At 46.9% G+C, this 22,907-nt stretch overlaps 8 protein-coding genes and 1 pseudogene across 9 annotated transcripts; 6 read left to right on the top strand and 3 right to left on the bottom strand.

The window, feature by feature from the left end:
* Positions 1-2,188: 2,188 nt before the first annotated feature.
* Positions 2,189-4,361, bottom strand: EDB82DRAFT_547405 (uncharacterized protein; the record flags this gene model as incomplete). The annotated part of the gene is made up of 2 exons (XM_025728635.2): positions 2,189-2,217; positions 2,345-4,361. 2 exons carry the CDS (start codon positions 4,359-4,361, stop codon positions 2,189-2,191), a joined length of 2,046 nt encoding a protein of 681 aa, XP_025582982.2.
* A 3,754-nt stretch (positions 4,362-8,115) lies between these two features.
* On the top strand, positions 8,116-9,114 carry EDB82DRAFT_539510 (RTA1 like protein-domain-containing protein; the record flags this gene model as incomplete). Its single annotated transcript, XM_025728634.2, has 3 exons — positions 8,116-8,378; positions 8,428-8,844; positions 8,896-9,114. Exons 1-3 carry the CDS (start codon positions 8,166-8,168, stop codon positions 9,112-9,114), a joined length of 849 nt encoding a protein of 282 aa, XP_025582981.1. The 5' UTR covers positions 8,116-8,165.
* Positions 9,115-9,596: 482 nt separating this feature from the next.
* EDB82DRAFT_t214 lies at positions 9,597-9,713 on the top strand (annotated as a pseudogene). Its single transcript has one exon. The product of its transcript is annotated as a tRNA-OTHER (tRNA).
* Positions 9,714-10,188: 475 nt separating this feature from the next.
* On the bottom strand, positions 10,189-13,218 carry EDB82DRAFT_509322 (uncharacterized protein). Its single transcript, XM_025728632.2, has 3 exons — positions 11,947-13,218; positions 11,706-11,897; positions 10,189-11,658 (listed from the first exon to the last, which is right to left on the bottom strand). The coding sequence occupies exons 1-3, from the start codon at positions 12,938-12,940 to the stop codon at positions 10,451-10,453; spliced, it is 2,394 nt and encodes a 797-aa protein (XP_025582980.1). The 5' UTR covers positions 12,941-13,218; the 3' UTR covers positions 10,189-10,450.
* A 173-nt stretch (positions 13,219-13,391) lies between these two features.
* EDB82DRAFT_509318 (chaperonin Cpn60/TCP-1 family) lies at positions 13,392-15,519 on the top strand. Its single transcript, XM_065608816.1, has 5 exons — positions 13,392-13,547; positions 13,604-13,621; positions 13,672-13,720; positions 13,778-14,894; positions 14,943-15,519. The coding sequence occupies exons 1-5, from the start codon at positions 13,535-13,537 to the stop codon at positions 15,402-15,404; spliced, it is 1,659 nt and encodes a 552-aa protein (XP_065464198.1). The 5' UTR covers positions 13,392-13,534; the 3' UTR covers positions 15,405-15,519.
* A 49-nt stretch (positions 15,520-15,568) lies between these two features.
* Positions 15,569-17,324, top strand: EDB82DRAFT_270941 (uncharacterized protein). Its single transcript, XM_025728630.2, has 4 exons — positions 15,569-16,104; positions 16,155-16,404; positions 16,457-16,717; positions 16,764-17,324. The coding sequence occupies exons 1-4, from the start codon at positions 15,712-15,714 to the stop codon at positions 17,162-17,164; spliced, it is 1,305 nt and encodes a 434-aa protein (XP_025582978.1). The 5' UTR covers positions 15,569-15,711; the 3' UTR covers positions 17,165-17,324.
* Positions 17,325-18,770: 1,446 nt separating this feature from the next.
* EDB82DRAFT_478530 (uncharacterized protein) lies at positions 18,771-19,396 on the top strand (the record flags this gene model as incomplete). Its single annotated transcript, XM_065608108.1, has 3 exons — positions 18,771-19,050; positions 19,101-19,232; positions 19,266-19,396. 3 exons carry the CDS (start codon positions 18,771-18,773, stop codon positions 19,394-19,396), a joined length of 543 nt encoding a protein of 180 aa, XP_065464197.1.
* A 269-nt stretch (positions 19,397-19,665) lies between these two features.
* EDB82DRAFT_509311 (uncharacterized protein) lies at positions 19,666-20,242 on the top strand. The gene is made up of 2 exons (XM_065608815.1): positions 19,666-19,826; positions 19,886-20,242. Exon 2 carries the CDS (start codon positions 19,936-19,938, stop codon positions 20,146-20,148), a length of 213 nt encoding a protein of 70 aa, XP_065464196.1. The 5' UTR covers positions 19,666-19,826; positions 19,886-19,935; the 3' UTR covers positions 20,149-20,242.
* A 432-nt stretch (positions 20,243-20,674) lies between these two features.
* Positions 20,675-22,296, bottom strand: EDB82DRAFT_539506 (uncharacterized protein; the record flags this gene model as incomplete). Its single annotated transcript, XM_025728628.2, has 4 exons — positions 20,675-20,791; positions 20,846-21,672; positions 21,729-21,904; positions 22,091-22,296. The coding sequence occupies 4 exons, from the start codon at positions 22,294-22,296 to the stop codon at positions 20,681-20,683; spliced, it is 1,320 nt and encodes a 439-aa protein (XP_025582976.1). The 3' UTR covers positions 20,675-20,680.
* Between the last annotated feature and the right edge of the window lie 611 nt (positions 22,297-22,907).

The following is a 22,907-nucleotide window of genomic DNA, read 5'->3' as shown; positions in this document are numbered from 1 at the left end:
CACAAGCAGGAATACAAAGACTCAATAATGATGTAGTCGTACGGTTCACTCTTTGTTTGTGAAGTCACATGTCTACAGTATGAAGAACAATAGCAAATCAATCAATAGTCTACAGGAAACGGTCACCTTTTGGGAAGAAATTACCTTTCATTGACCACCGTTTTGACAAACAATAAACCAATTTAATAGAACCAATTATTATTCTTTTTTCCATTAAATTAATTAAATGACTGCGCATCAATTGACAAACAAAGCTCAATTTCACATCCAGGCTTTGACCTTCTAGAAGGGCTAGACACCCCTTGTCTGTCACATTCAGGGGTCATCCCGGGCACCGGAAGAGGACCCGCGGAGGGTGTCTGAGTCGTTTTTTTGTTTGCTAGTGGCATGGCATGAGACAAGGGCTGCCATTATTTAGATCAGATGGTCAGAGATGAATCGCGGAATAGAAGAAGAAAAGAAAGAAGAAAGGTCAAGGCGTGCACGTGCGAAGGGTGTGTGTCTGATGTCCTCGGCGGCGCCGTTGTTGTCGTTTAAGTGTTTGTGATAAGACTAACTAACCACGTTGACCGAGCCGAGGTGTCTCTTATCTTTGGTCGCTTCATGTCCTTGATCATAATCTTGATCATACGTAGACAAAGAGAGGCTTGGAATGTGCCAAAAGATTGTAATAATGCTACGACGGACTCAAGTTGGCCATTCATATGCATACTTACGGATACTGTATCTTCATTCCGAACACAAACTCAACTCTTCCAACTCAGTTGGCTCTAGTTAGCAAACACTATATAACTGAGACTATCCCTACCCAGCCACATTTAGGTCCCGTGATGGACGGCTGACGGTCCGTGGCGCGTCTCCGCCGTTGATCCGCGCATTTCTAAACGCCTCTTTTCTCTCATTCCCCCTTTCTCATTATTCATGTTTGATGCTCATCAATCGAGACATGAGACAAAGAATCAGTCTAATCAGGTACCAGCACACGTCACGTTGATCCAGTCTCAAATGGTCGTTGGTGAATGACAGTTAGCGTCAAAACACTTAAAGGGGACGAATTCAAGGAATTGCTTCATGGCCTTGTGACGTTCCAACAAGGGTCCATCCCTGAATTAGAGTAAAAAAAACGACTGTGGGGTAAATTGATACGCCTTGGCACGTCAATATCCTATTGAATCACTTGATTGACGATGGCTTCAGGTTTGTTGCTGTATATAGATTAATAGTATGTAAGTTTGGGATGGCACGGAAAGCTACGTGACATTCACAATATATTGGCATTGGGCAGCATGGTACCTGCATATTCTTGACACCTCACTCCCACAGTAGGTAGTAAAATGTATCATACCTTATTATTATCTATTTTCTTATCAAAGACATCTGATGACATCCCACGCCTTCAACTTGATTCCCTGCCATCCCACGGCCGAAGCCGCTCAACTCAAATCAGCTGTCTTTTGGGTTTCCAAGACAAAACTGTATCCGATATCGCAGAAACTCTGCGGTATTTTATCTGTCTTTTTCTTTGCATCTTCACATGACAACCCAATCTTGATCCGCATGTTAGGGTGGAAGCTAGCTCATCGATAAACCATGTTCTATACCTATTTACGTATCTTGTGATGATTACGGACAATGGTCAATAATTGCGTGATTGACGTACCTGGGGAAGTATCGTAACGGTTTATTCCATCTCGATCAGAAATTCGCTATTGCAACCACCATTCCAACTCATAACTGAATGGGACAAATACCCATTCAATCATGTTATTCTCATTTTTAATTAATTCAATTCCTAATTCCTTATTCGCAAGCCATTTATTCAATCTTTGCCGCCAGATAACTGCTACTCCCACACGCGCACTCACACAAACACCTCGTAACTCAATGTGACACTCCATTACAGCCCCCATCTTCAAATCATATCGCGTCTACAGCGAGATACCGATCAGAATAAAACCAGAGGATCGCACAAAGGGACTACAATGACCCCCACCACCCCACGTTTCACATGTCCCAAGATTGTGAACTTCTTGGCTTCTTGCGAAACCTCTCTTTTGTTATTTGTAGTGGTTGCAGGTATTTCACACTGAGTACAGAACATCACAGTCTCTATGGCGGCTTGTAACCGCTGGAAAGATCAAAGGACCAGTGGCAGTGAGCATGTGGTTTAGCTGATTTGGGGTCACATTCAAGCTGACAAAAAGCGACTCTCTCGTACTATTATACTATTCAGCCATTAGTTACTATACGCTGAGCCATCAGCCTGGCGCTTCTCAACTGTGACAAAAACCTCGCCAAGAATAGTCCTCCTCCAAACGCTACTTTTCTCTGGCCGCCGAAGTACCAATCCTCTTGTACTTTCTCGGATCCTTCCGACTCATCGTCGTCCTGTCTCTCGTTCCCTTTCCACCCTCCCAGAAACCCCTTCCCTTTTTACCTATCAGGTAGCGACCGCAGAATCTACACGCCTCGACAGCCGACGAGTAATTCTGCTCGCGGCTACACCAGCCGCAGATGATGCGGTTGGCCCATTCGTTTATATGGTCTTCCTGCTTGTCATGGCACTTGTCGCAGGGGTGTACGCGGCTGCAGCATGAGAAGCGAAACCATCGGTATGACTTTCGGTAGTGCGAGCATGTACCCTTGTCGGGCAGTTGGTCTCCCGCATGCAGACCAAGCTTCTCTTGTTTCCGACGAGGACCGGAGGTTGGTGGGGGGCGAGACCCCGGGGTGATGAACAAGAACTTGACTTCGGGAATTTTAAAGGTAAAATGACCGTGACAGTCTCGGCAGACATTTGTCACTGATGATCCTCGTACTGAGACGAGACCTGGGGCTGGGGTAGAGCACCTCCCGCAAGTAGGAACAAACGTGCTAGGTAACATGTCTGCCACCTTGCACCCTGCCAGATCGAGGAATCCAGCCCGTGTAGAATTCTCGTGGATGAGCGTTTGTCGAAACTTGACGGCAAATGCTTCAGCACACTTCTTGCAGCTCGACGTCTTTTCGACGTCGGGCTGCAGACCCGTGACTTCGTTCACTGTCTTGCATCGCTCGCACTTGATGCTGATGCCCAAGATGGCAAGCTGAAGGAGTTCGATACCGTGCAACTCAATCGAAGGAAATGACAACATAGTGCCACGCTCAGGGGTTTCACCTGGCATGTAGACTTGCGGTTCCTTTTCCTCGTTCTCTATCACAGCGCCACCATCATCAGTCTCATCAGAGCTAGAGCTTTCTTCGTCGTCTGCAACAGCGTAACCCCACTCGGGGGGTCGTGGAATCACCTGAATGTGGCTATTCTCAGATTTTGGCGCGGATTCCTCTGTATCTTGAGACTCATCTTCGGTAGCTGGTGCAGGTGTCTCAACCTTGGGTACCTGGGCCTGTGCTTGCTTGGCAAGCTTATGAATGTTTTGTGCGAGGTAGTTCAGGTGGCTCATGAGAGACATATGTTGCTGCTCCTCAGCTTTCTCGCAAAAGAGGTCCTCCACAGGCTCCGCATCTTGGGGCTCGACGTTATTGAGCTGAATGCGAAGGTTTTGCAGGGGGTAAAGCAAAGGAATGATTAGATGAAGACTTCTGACAGACTGCAATCCTGGTGGAAGCTGAGAACGCTTCTGTGGCTCTAGCGGTAAAGTATACACAACACCGTCGGGTGAACGGCGGTATTCGGGCGTCCTCTTCATACGTGCCTCGAGCTGGCGAATCTCGGCAGCCCGTCGCTCTTTCGCAGCGGCGACTTCATCCTTCGTGTATGACGGTTCTGGAACGTACCTCACAGGCGGCGGAGCAGGTTTTGGCGGAGCAGGCTGAGACGGCTGAGACGGCTGCGCTGGCTCTTCTGTCTGAGTCTTTTGTGCCTCCACATGCCTCGTGTCTCTAAAAGTCATGAGCTTGACTGTCTCGGCCTTTTGCTCAGATAGGAACTTTTCCAGGTTCTTGTCCAACTCTCGAGTGTAAGCGAGCAAGGTGGCTCCGGGCCTCTCCTCGACAAGTGAGTCCCATCCTCTCTCGATGTTGATACTAAAACCCCTCTCGATGTCCTTGTTCTTTACATGCAACACCGGCGTCTCATCCGGGTAAGCCTGGGGAACACGGATATCACACTCAAGAGCGGATAGCTCGAATGGAAAATCGGGATCTGAGGGCTTGATCCTGAAGACTAGTGAAGTTGCACCATCTGGGGCGGTGGTTTCCTTTGGTGAGTATCGTCGGCGTAACTGCTCGATCTGATATGTCCTGGGATCCTGAGCCTGAGATTCTGGCACAGGCTTGGGAAGGACACGGGATGACGAGGCTTCAGCCACAGCCTGCTTACGGGTCTGCGGCGAATCTGGTTTTGATTTTGTAGGAATCATGACGTTTTTAGAAGTGGGTTGCTGCTGTTGCTGAGGGAGTAGTATTTTGGCGGTAATTGAAGTTGAAACGAATGTAGTCGAAGCAAATGCCCAACGCCACGCAAATAAAGAATTGCGAGTTTCTATATGATATTTGGCCTAAAAATACTGGCACTTTGAACAGAGATGAATGAATTTGTTTAGTGGAAGCAGCGAGAAGTAGATGCTTTTATCGTGATGTTGTTGTAGTGGCGAGCTACCCCACATGCTGGAGTCGTTCTTTCCTTACGTGAGCAAGAAATTAGCTGTTAACTCGAATTGGGAAGTGACTCACAGCGCGTCATTACCTATCGAGAGTGAATCCCATCTCTTAGCGAAAAATATCCATTAATTTAATGTTTCATACTATCAACCGTAAAGCTAATTATATTTGAGTCACAATTTATGTGAGTTCTTCTCATAATGAGTCAAAAAGAAATCAATGGTGTTGTGAGGTTGGTGATGGCCCCAAAACCATCCTCTCAAACGCATTGGATGACGTGACACAAGAACAAACTCAAGTCAATTCATATCCATCCATTTCAGGGGCAATTCGCGAGGGGTTGACTACATCTACTTACTACCGTTTGGTGCTCTGTCTATGTCTGTCAAAAACCAGTCACTACCTGCCTGTGCTCATACGCAAGCAGAGTAACACCATGAGTTTACGAGGACGACATCCACATAAGCCGGGACAGGAATAAATGACTTGACTCGATAGAAGGGTAATACACGGCTTCTGGCTGTCTGTTACTGCTGTCTTACACAAAAAGGAAACAGGGCAAACTATCGGCTGCGGTCACACCCGCCTCCCAAGATCGACTTTGCTTGTTTCATTTGACCTCTGCTTGCAGTACGAACGGTGACTCGATGCATGAAGCCGCCGCCGCTCCGGAAAAGAGTCCGTTTGGTTTATTTGGCTCTCGTGAGGAGATGGCACAAGATCATTGGAAGTTACTCCCTACCGCAAAAGACAAGATCAAGATTGAGGGATGAGAGAAGATGCCACTTTGGGAAGAGTCACGGGGTGGCTGTGGCTGACAAGATCGACGTCGGTGAAGGGTACGTAACTTGAAGAATAGCTGTAGCTGAAGGGATCAGAGCAAGGGGTCTTTAGGCTAAAGTTGAAAGTGCATCCCGGCGTGGCTGAGATCTGTCAGTCTGCTGAAGTCTTGGCCATGATACGAGTCGAATTCATTGGGTGGGGGTTTCTGATCGATGCTGCCTGATAGTCTCGAGATGAGCAGATACCAGAGACAAGAAGCCCAAAAATGAATCAGACGACAAACAATCAGGTATTAATAAATGTGATAGATTATGGTGTATATCATATCACACAAAATACGAGGCCGTGATGTATGTCGTGGCACCAAAGGGAAAACAAGCAATCAGTCAGTCAAACTTGTTTTACAGTGGAAGTGGAAAATAGCATAAGATAAATGAAGAATTAGTAAAGGTTATCAATTCAATGAATGACACTTGACAGGGCTTGGTCATTACGTCGCATCGCATGTAGGACAAAGCAAGCCATGAACTGGCATTGTGATAGGAGAACAATTATTTCTTTCTTTTTTCCTGCCTCAGAAACGGCTCCTTGCATATGAGAGAGGTCAACAATGTGCTGTCTTGTGTTGTAGTCGCTGTAGTTTAAAGATCCGGTGAGAGCGATGGAGCTTGTCTCATGTAAGCTCCGGGGAGAAGGGATATGGTATAGGGCGGGTCAGTTATTGCATTAATTGACAGGAACTAGGTTCAGGGCTCTTTGATAATCATCAAAAGATGGTGTCGGGATGGGAGGGAGTGTGCATGTATTTGGAGTGACAGTCAGTCACCAAACTGAGTGATGGGGGTTGAACAACTCAGCATATTAAAGGCAGATGACCGGGGAATAGGCCTGTTACAGTGGCCACGGTGGGCGGTGAGGCCCGGGAACCCGGTCTTTAGGGGACTTGGGATAGTACCTACATCCAGTTGACCGTTTTTCAAGAATTAAATAGAAGAATATTATTCATTGGTTGTTTTATTTATTATTGATTTTATTTCTCTGGGTAAACGCTGAATTTAGTTGAAACGGTAGGGTTAATCTCTAATATCTAGATTATCTATTCTCAGAACTGTTCAGTTTACTGCATCTATTCCACATTGACAACTCGACCAATGCAGATAACTCCAATATGTATATATGCTATATATTCTCAGTCTCTGTTTCGTTCTTTTATTGCATTACTGGATGTATATGGTGATTTATCCAAGACTTCCTATTTGATCACCGTCTAAAACTCCCCACGTTCAACCTGTATGCACGCCATCTGCACATGTACATATTGTGAAGCAAGCAAACCCGCATTCAGACTCAGTTCACATGCCCCTCAGTGGCAAGTGCAACCGCAAGTGCAACTTTGCAGTCACTTCTCACAGCGAAATTGAGGACTGGAAGTAGTCATCCTCAAACTGACAACATCGGTCAAGCCTCTTTGTTGGTGGGACACGAATACAATCATCTCGTCTGACTGAACGTTTTCCTTTTCTGATCGATCATTCAGTCTCTCATCCTCACATGCGATCCAATAGAAAGAATTGCGGCTGGTGGCAGTGTTTAGGTGCGACATGGCTACTTACTGAGGCTTAGACCGAGGATATGATTACCCCATAGTTGAGCCCAAGGTTATTTGTCTCTGCTCATCTGAAATGTCTGAAACGCTTCGGGAACAAGGAAAAGATCAACAGGTCCAATAAGAAAATGTATTTTAATGTAAATTATCGACTATAAAATAAAACAAAAAATATCCTTCTTTGCGTGACCAGAGCAGGTCACGCTTCTTGACAACTCGCCGCAACACCAAGCCATATTGGCGCCACTAGTCAACCGACCCCAATCATCTGCCTCAATTTTCCATAAGATGACCCGAGAATCGAATTATGCCAAGTCAAGGTCTAAGACACCTGCCGAGCGAGAAAGAACGCGCTTAAACTAGCAGTATTGTCTCACACGCCTTGAGATCATGAGAAATGGCCTACAGCTGTCAACATCGGAGACAAACAGCGTCATGTGCCTGCAGGTTTTTCTACCCTTTCTTGTTTTGAGGCAATAAACAACAAGGCCGAGAACCGGGTAACCGCCGGGTGTTCATGTGAATACCTTCATCGCGTGAGAGTTAACGACACCTCGGCTCCGGATGTCTTTTCTTCTTATGCCGATCCCTTTTGCCGGTTTGTAGTCTAGAGTTTGGTCCTGTCTTTGATGCCTGATAGTAGATGCCGCTAAAATCAGGGTCTTTATTTTTTAGTGTTGCCTTTCTAGTTTCTTGGCTTCCATGTTTATGTTAACGAGATCTGCAAGTGCAAGCTTACTGTAACAGATACCCGTGATGGGTTATCATGCAGGTCACGGTCTACTATCAATGATCCCATCTCATTTCATTGATCTATTCATGAGAATAATATTGCCCTTTCCGTGATTGGCTCTCGTATCCTTCGTCTTTGCTAAGCTCGCATTCATCGCTTTCATATCCAGGGCCACGCAACTAATCCACGTCTTAACAACCAACCAGAATCCGTCCCCTTTCTAGGATAAGCATCCTCACGCTTTTACAGACACCTATTAAGGAAGCCTTGATGCTTGGCAGCGTATCCGTCGCTTCCAGAAAAGATGAATTGCGTAGCTCGATGTTGTAAAATATGTATATAATAAATAGTAAATGATGATGATGGTCTGGAATTGGTAGTCTATAAGCACCCGGCTTATACCATTCTCAACGAGCTAGTATAGACTATCTACCAGCAAAAATGGCAGACGAACAGTCGATCTGGATGTATAATCCATCCTTGCCGCTTGCCATAATCGCAACTATCATATACGGCATCATCTTCCTCATCCTTGCTTATCAGACTCTCATCAGATATCGAGCTTGGTTCTTCATTGTTGTCGTCGTAGGCTCAGCCATAGAGGTCGCTGCCTACAACCTCAGGACATATTCCATCCAGAATCCATCCGAGATAGTAAGACAATCCTTTGGGAAACCCTCTTGGTCTCTAGCTAATAAGATAGACTCCCTTTGTCATGACCTTGACTTATACGGTTCTAGCTCCCGTTCTCATCGCAGCAGGGAATTACCTACTCATCAGCCGTCTAATCGTCGCTGTTCTCCCTCCATCACGTCACCGAATCCTTAGAATTCCAGGTCGACATCTGACACCGATTTTTGTCGTATGCGATGTCATCGCGTTCCTCATTCAGGGAAGTGGTTCCGGGGTTGCGAGCTCTGGCAACTGGCAGGGGGAGATGGAGAGGATCGGAGTCAAGACACTTATCGCTGGTCTAGTGTTTCAGCTTGTAGCATTTTCGCTGTTTATCTGCGTTTTCCGGCGATTCCACATTCTAGCAGGTCGCATGGCGATTGATAGTGCACCCCAAGGATGGCAGAAGGTGGTTCTCTCGGTGTACATCTCGAGTATCTTGATCATGGTAGGTCTCCTTATCCATCTCTCCAATAAAACACGTAGACTAACTCAGTAGATTCGCTGTATATTTCGCGTTGTCGAATTTGCTGGTGGAAGGGGGTCTTATGCCTTCAACCACGAGTGGCTCTTTTGGGTTTTTGAGAGTTTGCCAATGGTCGGCGCCATTGGAATCTTCTGTATTTATCACCCGTGTCGATATTTGGGGAAGAGTGGAGGTCGATGTAAGGGCGTTCAGTCTGTAGACAGTGTTGAGTTGGCGGAGCGTCGAAAGTAGTACTCTTCGCAATGACCTGTTTGAGAGAAAGCTGGGATACGGCGAGAGGATTCAAGTTCGCAGAAGTTAATTACTAAGATGTAGATGGGTGCAGATATAGAAGAAATGTTCGTCTAGACCAGAACCGCCGAGCTGTCTTTCAAGTTGTGTTGGATCCATGTTTGTAACAGCGCCTGTGTTATGACTTTCTCTTGTGGCCTTAGTATTGAACAGGCCAACAAGAACGTTCCAGATCACTGACCAAAAAGGAATAAATCAGATTTGCGAATTAAACGTTCACCGGATGCAGACAGGATAGTGTTGGGTTTCCGACATGCACTTGCTGGCACTGAACCCTTGCACTGCTCGGCAGCCGGTCGATTGCTCGTTGCAAACGCTGCAATACAGGGACGTCAATATGATACAGGGCAACACGGCTTACAACTGATCTGGGGAATAACTATATGTATTAGTTTAACACTGCCAACTGTCAAAATAACCAACTCGGTGAGGTGCAGTTGGCAGCATTCTCCTCCTCCTATAAGTCTCCTCGGAGCTTATTCACTTTCCACAGTTAGTAAGGAAAAGGAGAGACGTAGGTTCGATTCCTATCACCGAGAAACATAAACTTATATTTTCTTTTTCTTTCTTGTTCTTCTTGTAATTTATCAGTTTTTTGGACTCTGGAGATAGAATTCGCTTAAAGCTATAGATACTACCATGCAAGCACTTATACCTGTAACTACACTCAGACTGACGATGTAGTACTTGAAATAATTGTAAAGGTAGGTGAGTTTGCCTGAAAAGTCTCCTCAGTGATCATGTCGACAAGAAGCAGACGAGGGGTCTCTAGGGGCAGCCCGGCGTCGTGTCTTCTACCGTCAAGAATAAACAGCTGCCAAACTAGTAGGCACGAGGTAGAAAAATGACGATTATACAATGCTACTGAGTATATGCCGTCTCAATTTTAACAACATGATCGTCACATTGGTTGCTCCTGACTACTCTGAAGCCAATAACACCAAGTTCATCAACAAGATGTCAGTTCGTCATGTTCCAGCATGGGCAGAGGCTCAATCAGCTTAAAAGGATGTTCACAAGTATAATATACATCTAGGCTAACTTCATATGCCCCTGCCAAATTTATAATTAGATACAATAAAATAACCATCAAGTACAATCAAACATCTACCCCTTTAAGGAAGAAGGATTATACTAATGGCATATCTATAGCCAGGATTAGATAATGGAAACGAAATAGAACTAAGCTTACCGCCTCACTACCAACTGGCATAGCAAGAATCGAGAGTCGATAATTCAATAAGAAATATACTTTTGTTCTATTATGTATCCATTGCTATTCCAATAATCCAGCAGCGACAGTTTCACCTCCACTTCGTATGACAACTCTTTGACCAGCTTCGAGAGGAACCTTGGCTGCTAACTTGACAGATACCCGAGCCACACCACCTGGCTGAACAACTCTAGGCTTCTTCTTGACAACCGCTCCGGTGACCTTGTCAAGTGATGCCGCAATCGATACAATCTGTCCAGCCGAATGCAGTCGTCCACGGTGGAGGTCCACGGGCATAGGCATGAGATGCTCAAATGCCATGGCCTTCATGACGAAGCTATCGCTGCAGTTGATAGGGTTCTTCGTATGGCAGAGCATATCGCCAACTCGAATATGAATGGGGTCGATGTTGGTAAGGGAAACACTGACATTTTGTCCAGCAACAGCCCAGTCTTGCATGTCCGAGTCAACCATTATTGACTTGACATATGCTTCTTCTCCACTTGGCTGAACTAACAGAGCATCGCCGATTTGAAATGAACCTGCGTCGACTCGGCCAGCAATCGTTGTGGTGCCAAGTTGCGATCTGAAAACTTCAGAGATGGCCATTCTGAACGGGCTCTTGAGGGCTCGTGCTGTTGCCGGCTCTGAGTTTTCCAAAGCCTCAATCAGAGTAGGTCCGGTGTACCAAGATGCTGCAGCGGCTTCTGTGCGACGCACAAGATTGTCGCCGTTTAGACCGGATATCGGAACAAAGTCAATGTTCTTAGACACGAACCCAAGACCCGCGAGGAAGCCGCTGACCTGTTGAGCAATCTCATCATAGCGCTCCTGTGACCAGCCGACCATATCAAGCTTGTTCACAGCAATGACGAGTCTCTGAACACCCAAACTCCGCAGGAGCAACACATGCTCTCTTGTCTGCCCCTTCAGACCCTTCTCGTAGGCTCCAGTGTTTGCATCAATGACCAGAATGGCAAAGTCGGCTTGACTGGCACCTGCGATCATGTTTGGTACAAAATCTCGGTGGCCAGGTGCATCAAGGATAGTAAAACTAGTCTTCTCCGTCTCAAAATGATTTGTCGCAATGTCGATGGTTACACCTCTTTCTCGTTCCTCACTCCTCTGGTCCATTACCCATGCAAGGGCAAAAGACTGCTTGCCAGACTTTTCGGCCTGCTTTCGATACCGATCAATCGTGTGCTTCTCAACAAATTTGAGTTCCAACAACAGCCGACCCATGAGGGTACTCTTGCCAGCATCGACATGTCCTGATTCATCAGTCTAAAACACAAAAAGGCGAACTGAAATAACATACCGACTACAACAAAACTGATACTCCGCTTGTTGGAGCTATTCTCATACTCCTTAAGAACGTCGAGGCCCTTGCTCTTAGGTGGTGGCGCATCAACGATCTTGAGCCCAGCAACATCTTTTTCAGCCTCGGAGACATCTTTACTCTTCTCCTTTTGGGGCTTTTTGGTAGCCTTGGCTGCTGACTGTTTGCCCGCTGGATGGAATTAGATTAGTTCATCATTTCGTCCTTGTAAAACTCGAACCTTTCGCCTGGGCTGCAAACACAATGTCGTCTGGACTTGGCTCGGCGAAAGCTTGGGCAAGAAAAGATGGAGAGGATGTGTAAGGCATAGCAAAAACATCAGGCCTGTGGGTGTTGGACGGAGCAGATCCAAAGAGCGTCCGAGCTAAGGCGGATGGGTTGGGCCGAGATATAATTCCAACTTCAGGAACAGAATCTGGTATGGGTTCATCCTTGTATGCATAAGCTGGGTTTCTTTGTTCATTGTCTTTGGCTGTATTTTTATTCTGGACTTCCATTTCATGGCGTGCAGGTTGGACTTGCGGTGCGGGTTTGGCAATTTGCTGTCTCTGGTTGGGAGGCGGCTGATTCTCCTTTTGTAACTCGGCAACAAAAAGATTGTTGACGCCTCTCTCGAGCTTTTCTTGCTCCTTCTTCTCTTCGGTCTTTTTCTTCCTAGCAGCCGCAAGAGCTTGAAGCTTTGACATCTTAGGAGCTCCATCGCTTCCTCCTAGCAAGCCTCCACGGGGACGTTCAGGCTCGACGAAGAGAGTCTGACGCTCTTGAGGTATATTTAACCATGGCATATCATTAAAGAAACCGGCAGGAACTTTGTTGACCGGTGGAAGTTTCATATCGGAGCTGTATCCGCCTGATAGACGTCCGTGGTCTGCTCCAGTACCCAAAAGGCGTCGCGAAGCAGAAAAAGAGACTGACATACCTTCTGGCGTTTTCTTCACTGGTTTGGGTGCCGGGGCAATAAATGTCTTCATCAGATATGTGACTGACTTGTCGACATCATAGTAGTAATGCCACAAGGCTTCCTCGATTTGTGACTTTGTGACTGTATTCGCTTCGGTCCCTAAAGCTCTGCGGACCTCTGCAGTTCCCTCGTCCATCGCTTGGCGATCCTCGGGGCTGAGCTCATCTTCTCCCTCCTCTTCGTAGTCTTCGCCGTCAAATTCAGATACGATATCGTTCGCATCAAACGTATGAACAATTCGGTGGCGAGACATATTGTTTAACTGGATCAGTCAAGTGGTAGATAGTTGTGTGGTAATGCGGTTCGGCTTTAGGATGAGAGAGTATAGGAAAAGAAGATAAAGTGACAGCTCGTAGCCGTATTTGTAGGTAAAAGATAAAGTCTGCTAGGCAATATGCTCGCAATGAGAGAGTTTTCAAGGTTTAGGCATGAAGAAAACAAAAGTATGACTCTCATTACCTTCTTAGCACCTTGGATGAAGATGTGGCGGGGCAGAAAGCTGTTGTTGGTGGGGTCACCTAGGCTATGAAGTCACAGACTGAGTCCATGCCAGCCTGACCTGAGGCGCTGAGGTTTAGCGGGGTTGATAGCCCAAACCTCTAGCTCCAAGCAGAGCCCCTGAAGTCCATCCCGGACTATCTCGTTTCCCCGCCCCGCCCCCGAATCGGTGTGCAAGGCACCCAAATCTTCAAAAAATTGGAAGGTGGGAGGATTAGTATTGGACCGATCAAGAAAAAGATACAAGCTCCTGACTCCCACCAACTTTCGAGGGGACTTTTCGATATCACCGTAAACCATATAACTCTTACGGATACAGCTCCCCACGGGTGGAAAGGACATAATCAACATGGACGGATTAAGTGAGTCCTGCACACTTTTGTCAACGAGGGGCGAGGGGTAGCTAACGAGGGGACAGATTTGGATATGTCCAACGGTATTTACGAACGACTTACCATGATCGAGGCTCCCAGCTAACAATAACAGCGGCGGTGATGAAGGATGAGCAAGGCCGTCCTTTTATCGTCGTTCGAGAGTACGTTGATCCTCATCCCAACTCACCGTCGATTCAACTCGCCTAACATCTTTCTAGTCAGGGGAGGAAGAAGCGCCAGTTTGGTAACGAAGCCGTCAAGTCGCACATTCTCGCCGCTCGAACCGTCGCAAATATCGTCAAGTCGTCTCTTGGTCCTCGTGGACTCGACAAGATCCTTATCTCTCCCGATGGAGACATCACTGTGACAAACGATGGTGCTACTATCCTGCAACAGATGGAGATCACCAACCATGTTGCCAAGCTACTGGTTGAGCTCTCCAAGTCCCAGGACGATGAGATTGGTGACGGTACCACTGGTGTCGTTGTTCTTGCCGGTGCTCTCCTGGAGCAGGCTGCCGACCTGATCGACAAGGGAATCCACCCCATCCGAATTGCCGACGGTTACGACCAAGCTTGCGATATTGCTGTTGCCGAGCTCGATAAGATTTCAGACACAATCGAGTTCTCCCGCGAAGAGACCTCCAACCTTGTCAAGGTTGCACGAACAAGTTTGGGCAGCAAGATTGTCTCCAAGGCCCATGACCAATTCGCCAACATCGCCGTTGACGCCGTTCTATCCGTTGCCGACCTCGAGCGAAAGGATGTCGATTTCGAGCTGATCAAGGTTGATGGAAAGGTCGGAGGCGCTCTCGAGGATACCCTCCTTGTCAAGGGTGTTATTGTCGATAAGGACTTCTCTCACCCCCAGATGCCCTCAGAAGTCCGAGATGCCAAGATTGCCATCCTGACATGCGCTTTCGAGCCCCCCAAGCCCAAGACCAAGCACCACCTCGACATCACCAGCGTCGAGGAGTTCAAGAAGCTTCAAAACTACGAAAAGGAGAAGTTTATCGAGATGATTCAGCAGATCAAGGATACAGGTGCCAACCTGGCCATTTGCCAGTGGGGTTTCGATGATGAGGCCAACCATCTCCTCCTCCAGAATGAGCTACCAGCTGTTCGATGGGTCGGCGGACCTGAGATTGAGCTGATTGCTATCGCTACCAACGGCCGAATAGTTCCCAGATTTGAGGATCTTTCCGCAGCCAAGCTCGGTACGGCTGGCATTGTCCGAGAGATGTCCTTCGGTACAACACGGGAGAAGATGCTTGTCATTGAGGAGTGCGCCAACACCCGGGCTGTCACAGTCTTTGTCCGAGGTAGCAACAAGATGGTAAGTCCTGTTTATTGCTTTGGATGAAAAAGATGCTAATAAACCTAGATTATCGATGAGGCTAAGCGATCTCTGCACGATGCTCTTTGCGTGGTGCGAAACCTGGTCCGTGATAACCGCGTTGTCTACGGTGGTGGTGCTGCCGAGATTGCCTGCTCTTTGGCTGTCGAGGACGAGGCTGTCAAGACCCCCGGTCTTGAGCAGTACGCCATGCGTGCCTTCTCCGAGGCTCTCGATACCGTTCCCATGACCCTGGCCGAGAACAGTGGCCTCAACCCTATCGCTACTCTTGCCGAAGTCAAGAGCCAACAGGTCAAGGCTGGACCTGAGGGCCGTGGCAAGCTTGGTGTCGACTGCATGGGACGTGGTGACAACAACATGAAGGAGGCCTTTGTTATTGACCCTCTTATCGGCAAGAAGCAGCAGCTCCAGCTTGCCACACAATTATGTCGCATGGTCCTCAAGGTCAACAACGTTATTGTTTCAGGAGCGGATGACAACGACTTTTAGACGATATAGATGGGCAATGAACAAATGCATACTTATCAATCTCGTCATTTGAGGATTGGCTATGCAGGTAGATGATATCCATGGATGTATAATCAAAAGTGCTGTATATTCCTCATCTTGTTGATGTTTTCCTATTGTGCCAAATTTGATGTGATATGAATGATATGATTGGATGCTGTTTGGAGAACATCTGACAGGGTTCGGAGGCTTACGCGCCTTAACCCTTCAATGGTAAACAACTTGAACTACAACTGAGTGTATCTCTACTTTAGATTGCGAAAACAGCCTCGCATGTTGACAATTTGTAATGCAACCTACTGAAGCAACTACATCTACTTCTCCGGAGTTATCGGCCTATGCCGACAATTCAACAGCCATAACCAAAAGACGACCCATTCCTCGAAAAGGCCACACCAAATCTCGAGCAGGCTGCTCTAGTTGCAAAAGGAGAAGAGTGAAATGTGACCTGGTCGCCCCAGAATGCGGTGCTTGTTATCGACTGGGCCTAGATTGCCAGTACTTGAACAAGCTTGGGCGTCAAACCTCAACGACAACGGTGTCAAAGCCATTACGGACTGACCCAGTCATGTTCGATGTAAACGACCTAAACTTTTTTCGACATTTTCTATTCGAGGCATATCCTTCTCTCCCCATCGATGGCTTCACTGTGTGGCAGCAAGCTTCTCAGCTTTCGCATCAGGTGAGTTCAATATAGAGATTGTAAGCATGATCTGGCTAACAGGAATCCAGTACGATTTTTTGTTGCACTCAATGCTTGGGCTTGGTGCATCTCATTTAGGATTATTGACACCTTCTGGATACGAGAAAGCCGCATTGAAACATCGAGTCATTGCAATCAGTGCACTGAACAAATACCTCACAAAAGCTAGCTTCACCCAACAAGATGTTGAAGCAGCGTTTGGTGCAATGCTCAATTTGACATTTCAATCCGCATACATGACCGATGGACTTGTTGACTTTCTCACAATGGTTCGAGGCTGTAGGTTTCTTCTCTTTCGGCTCTTTGTGCATAGACTAAGCTGTTGGATCAGGCTGGCTTGTCGGAACTCAACCTTCTGTCAACTTGGACCACACAATATTCAAAACATTTGGCCGAGTGAGTTATCTAGACAAGATAAAAGCCATTGTTCACGAAGACGACCAAACAAATCATTATCTGGACAAAGTCATCGCTGAAGGGTTCTGTCAAAGTGTTCAAAAACTGGGACCACTTTGCCACAGCGCTGCTGAGTTTCAGTATGTAGCACACATGCAGAGGATTGCAACTCTTGCATCTACGAATCCTGCTGAAAGTAAGACTGTCCAGGTATTCTTGATTCTATGTATGCTGACTATTAGGCTACTGTGAACTTGCCTTTCTCTACGATGGGCTGGGTCATCTCAACAGCAACGATTTCGCGGCGTTCATCGATACCGAAAACTATTCTTCCCAGCTTGTCATCATTCACATGCTTGTTCTAGAGTTTGTCATGAGTCGCAAAGCAGTTGAAGGCGACAAAAGGTCCTCAACAGGCCAGAAAGGCTACCACTGTAGGAAAGCCACATCCAAACTTTGGGTGCTAAAAATTCTCAACAACCTCCCCTTGGAATATTACGAGTACGGCGAGTGGCCCCTGAGATTCATTAACAGTTTGAATTACTCTTTTGATGACGAGGATCAGGTTTGGAAGCCATTCTTGCTTAGTAACGGTACAGCAATAATGCAAGAGGGGCATGCGTTGTCTTTGGTTGTGCTATAACTACTCACTTGATGTTACTGGGTTTAAAGTAGTCATGAGAAACCAAAGCGAAGATCATGTTGTTGAGCTTTAGACAATTATCAACCATTATAGAGAATTATATCCAACAAATTGCAGTGTTGGTCATATAACACTTGAAAACTTATCAACACACGTTTGACACCCACAAGCACCCATCATGACTCATCTCAGAACAACTTTTCTTGGGACTGTTGAGTGTGCTTATCCATCTGAGTGCTACATCATATCCATCGCATATTCAGCCACATATCATGGTTCTCATTTCTCTACCTGATCCTTGGGGTATTAGAAAACTGGCCACTAGCAGCATACGAGACGAAATTAGTAGGTCAGTCTGTGATATTTAGACCAGACTTCAGTTATTGAGCTTGCCTATACCTACCTGTTTGTATTTATTTGTTACTTGCCTATACTTACGTATGTTTGCAGGTAGTTATTTGCTGCTTGCATTACTGCCTAACATGCACACAACCTATCGACCTAGGCAGCAAGTACAAAACAGATGATGCCTAAAGGCATTCACTTCAGAGGACCATTATAAACAGTCCTCTTTCTTCCAGGCCAGACTGAATTCTATCAAGCCTTCTTTTCCTATTCAAGTGGTTATGAGCCCGGGTTGACCAACTACTTCTTGGGCTGAATAAATATACTAAAAGTCCCCTGCTTGTCATCAATCTCCAGCTGCCTTGCGATTCACAGTCAAGGTTTGGCTTCTATAAGACAGTTTATTCCTTATACATTAGTTACTTCCCTCCATTCTGTCTGTTCACTTGTGCACGACGTCTCTACGGCGTCCTCTCTTTTCTCTCAGACTCTTTCCACATTTCGTGATAGACTGTGTCTATCCCATTCTTTATCTGCAATCATTGATGATTTGAAGGACGTTTGGTCACCGGTACTCGTTGAGTCTGGTTCTTTTTAACTTGAAGAATTCCCCTTCGTTCCAAAAGGACTTTTGGGTCAGTCTTTGTTACACCATCCGCCGCCTTCTACTCCTCCTCCTCCTCCTCCTCCGGCCCTAGCCCTAAAGCTGGCACGACTACCAAGCCAAGTAGCCCAGTGACAGTATCCACGCCATGTGCTGTCAAGATCGGTAAAGAGTCCTTTGGTGGACAAAAGCTCGGTGTGTCAGATATCGACACAAGCTTACCACCCCACGAACTGCGAACCTAGATCAGTATGTAGGGCTCTTTATCGGCTTCTCTTTTGCCGCTTCGAATTAGGATGAAGGCTTCGGGCAGATCGTACAATTAAGTTCATTTCCTGCCCTTAGAGTATCAGAAACGTTATCTGCTGGCGGAATAAGAGATGAAACTAATAGGCCAGTTTAGACTATTTATACAATACTCTTATGCTACTTATTTTTATATCCTAAATGCTGGGCCAAATTTTCCGTTGCCCAGTAAGTTGTCTTATCCACGAACATTTCAAGTGCAAAGCTCACATTATTCTCAGTCCAAGTTCGGGCTCCGGTCCCATGCGAGTTCCGAAGACTCGTAGTCAAGTTCCCTCACGAGGTCGAGGTCACCTTCTGAGCCGCCATTGAAAGCGTCCATAAGAAACAAGAACACGAAGTCCGAAAGAGATGCGATCGTCGTCTGCTGACGATGGCATACCGTACCCCGATGGTAAGACCAACGCCGACCTAGATCATGAAGTTGGCGCGACAAAGGCCACCAACGACCATTACTTGTGCCTCTGGGGTACACCCTCGAGGTGGGATCCATCGAACCAGAATTGGTTCGACGAACTCGTCGACAACTTTGCAAGCGACATCCACGGCTCAACAGCGAATATTATTGACGAGCATGCCGTGGACTACCTCTTGCAGTCAGGGATTATCGTGGTAGAGTGTGGAAAGGGTAGTAGGGATATGATCAGGTCCAAGAGGCGGATATGGTCATTATTATTGCAGCGACTACCTGCAGCGTTGGTGCTGGATTCGCTTCGGACGAGCGTCGACTCAATGCCATGTTCACTCGACACAAGTGCCCTCTCGTCATCTTTAGTGGCATCGACACGGTGGACTATAAGGGCAAAGGCAAAGGTAAGGCAGAGAGGACAATGACACTTCTGCAAGGTTGTACACTCTCAGTTCCAAGACGCCATATTTGGGTTGCAATGGGTCTTGGAAAGTCATTGCCTGCGCTCCTGGCTACGTTACTCTTGCGTGAAGTTGACAGCCGCGGCTTCATCACAGCTGCCAAATAGGCATCAGCTGGTTGACGACCGAGAAGTTGAGTTTATAGGTATTAGGTTGCAAATATAAACAGCCTAAGAAGTCTGGTATAAATAGCATAAATTGACTAATTTCGTCCCCAATGCTTCCATCGGCCAATTTTCCAGATGCCCTAAGGAATGCGCAGTTCCAAATTTATACTGTATGGTTTATAGTGATATGAATGGATTCTTTTCTACTGATTCAAATACTAAACTAAAATGGATATAAGCTTCACAGATGATAATACGGACGCCAACTGCGACAAGGCACCCCGCACTTCCAGTCAGGGTCATGAGTTGATGCATAACGTAGAGAAGCCTCATAAGTGCGCGTTTTTAGTCACTTCGTCATGATGTGTAAAGCGCCATGGATGCCTCGTAGTTGAGCTTCCAGTTCAGATTCTAAAGATCTCAGCTCACGGTAAGCTCTCAAGAGCTTCTAGTGTGTAGACAACAAAAACTTATACCTGCAATGATGAGAGCGCCGGTAACCTTAGGCCTTGTATGTTATCCTGCGATCCTAGTTTGGCATGCGTCTTGATCGTATTCCTCTCTTGAGGCCGATTGCACTGCCACGACGCTGGGCCGCCCGGAGAGCCCTCGTCTGCTTCTCGTCATCAGTTTTCTCAACGGTATCAGCAAGAAATACGAAGGTACAATCGCCGAGGAGGTGTATCTTTCGTCCGATCTTGGCTATGGATGTGCCATTAGCACTTCACCTTTCTAGAGGGGGTGAATTTTAGATTTTCCTTTATGGTTGTTTTGTGGTATCTGAGAACGTAAACTTGGCAGGGGCACATGAAGTTGGTCAAGCTGTATGTCATACTTGCGAACATGCTTCATCTTATATCATACCAGCCTAACAAGTTGGACGTATGAGAAGGTAGCATAACAATGTGTCAATGTGAAGTCGGAACTCTGTTTAGCAAACCTCCTATTAAAATGACCAGAAGTTATGATTTCAGCCACGAATGAGTTACTGTTCTCATCAACTGTCTGGGCGCCTGTAATGGATTTATGAGATCGAGCACTTCTTCAACGCTACGAAACCTACACAATTCGTTACAAAAGAAGGCATACTCCACAAGAGGCTTTTGCTTAATGGGGGAGTAGAATGACCACATTATGCAGTGTATGTAATCGATGTGTCATGATACAAAGAGGAGTAATTTAGAGAAAATGTTAAATGAAATACTAAGCTAAACTCACGTCATGTATCGCATGTTATCACTAGTCATACATTAAGTATTAATCAAGATGGAATAATTCATCAGTTTAGTCCAAAAGTCCCTTCTTGCCATCACCGTCAGCATCCTTCATGGGGTTAAGACGGTCGAGGAGAGACGGCTTCTTCTGCTCCATTCCGACGCCAGAGTCGCCGCGAACCTGTGAATGATTAGAACGTGCCATATTGTACCGGTATCCTCAATGTAAACTTACGTGAGAAGAGTTGTTCTTGAGAGGGTCGTTGTGAAGACCTCCAGTCTTCATGGAGTCGTACTCACCGCCATCGTGATGCTTGTTAAGGCCAGCAGTGTTGGGGTTTCCAATGCTACCCCTATTAGCACCCATGGTGCTAGTGTTGCCCATCATACCAGTAGATCCCATGCCTGAACCAACTCCAGAAGTGCCGGGAATGCCTCCCTCACGACCCTGGTGCTGGTTGTGAGCGGCGCCTGCAGCGGCAGCGGCAGCACCAGCTCCAACTCCGGTGCCGGTAGAACTACCAAGACCTCGGTGCTTGTGCTTGGAAGACTTGCCCAAGCCGCGGGACTCTTCGTCGCTAGAGCTCATTGAGCTGCTGCTAGAGCCGGATCCACGGCGATCCTTGTGGCCGAGGCCATGACGGTGCTTGCGGGAAGCGGCAGTGGCGCCAGCTCCGGCCATACCGCCAGCGGCAAGACCTTCAGCAGTGTGGCCAATACCGTGTCCCTCGCGGCCAGAGTGGACCTGGTTCTCGCCATAATTGTCACCGTGGCCATGGAGGTGCATGCTCTTGTCACCTTCGAGCTGCTCATTCTGGAGCTCTCGTCGATAAGGCTTGGGGCATCCCTCGAACTCAGTAAGCTTCTGAGCAGCTCTCTCAGCAAGACCGCCGCGCTCAGAGGTGAACTCCTCTAGAGTCTTGGTGGGGAGCGTAGAGGTTCCGTGGTGGACAGGGGCAGCATGGTGAGTCTCGTGAATGGGGATGGTGGTATGAACGACATTCGGTTGAATTGTTTCCTTCTGAATGATTGGCTGGACATGCTCATGCACATGATGATGAACTGTGAACGTTGTTAGTTCTGTTGTTGTTGTTGTTTGACTTGTGCTATTCACTCACTTCGTTCGCCAGTCATTGTTGGAGCAGCTTCGGTAGAGTGCGTGGTACTGTGCATCTCGGAAGTATCTCGGTACTTAGCAGCTTCTCGTTCAAGAGTAGCCCGAGTGTCTTGCTCGTTTTCATGATGAAATTCTTTGTGCTGGACAGGGGCAAGGTTGTGGTGGTGCTTCTCAGGGCTGGGTTGTGTTAGCATGTGCAGACAAACAGAACTGACCAGGGCAAAGCAGAAGCCCTAGACTTAAGTGCAAAGAGACAAAACAAAAGTGTTCGGAGCCTTCATAAAGTGACGAAACCAATTCGTCTTGCATGTTGGCAGACTCAAGTTGTCGGTTGTCCTAGGGGCTAAGCAGAGCGTCACTTACAGTACTTCTCTGTGAGCAATTGGTTGGATTGTGGTGTGATGATGATCCTGATGGACTTCCTTATCAAGAGCAGTTGTCACTTGTTCATGCTCGTGTGGCTTGATGTGTTCATGAGTGACATGGCTCTTCACAGATTCATCCACTGTTGTTTTGTGTTTTCCATCGTTGGAAAGGAAGCTAGAAACGGCAGACTTGGCTTTCTCCATTGTAATGATTGAATTTAAGTGCTGAATATAAGATTGGAGGGTATCTGTTGCTGTGGTTGTTGATTTGTCTTGTTGATGATGTGGCTGATGGTGTTGATAGTGAGAATGAAATGAGAACAACTCGAGGTGCATTTAATGTTATATACTTGAAGATAGCACACGATGTACTGTTTCCAAACGTATCTCTAGTCTCTTCATCCATCGTGGACGTCATCGTATGTGAGCTTCCGGTTCAGACTCTGAAGGTCTCAGCCAAACGGTGAGTTCCAAAGGGAGACCCGGCTTCAAACTTTAGTGTGTGGACCACATGGTAATTATGACTTCAATGATGATGATGATGAGCTTCCAAGCCTTTCATGTCATCCCGCGATCTTCATTCGGTACGCATCTTGATCTTTGTTCCCCTCTTATGACCGATCATTACACACGTCAACCTCCCTTAGCGCACTTGCAGCAGAGAAACAATTACAAGCAATCAGCTTTCATCCTGTTCAGCTGAGTTCAGGGATTATCAACGTCACGATCGGTGATTGCTTGCGGGACAGCTGCTCCTGTGTGACAAAGCCCTGTCTCACCCACCCAAGTTGGCGGGTCAAGCATGTACGATTGCC

This window comes from Fusarium venenatum (genome assembly GCF_020744135.1).
Source record: "Fusarium venenatum strain MPI-CAGE-CH-0201 chromosome Unknown EDB82scaffold_3, whole genome shotgun sequence".
Lineage (NCBI taxonomy): Eukaryota > Fungi > Ascomycota > Sordariomycetes > Hypocreales > Nectriaceae > Fusarium > Fusarium venenatum.
This window is presented reverse-complemented; position numbering and strand designations above follow the sequence as displayed.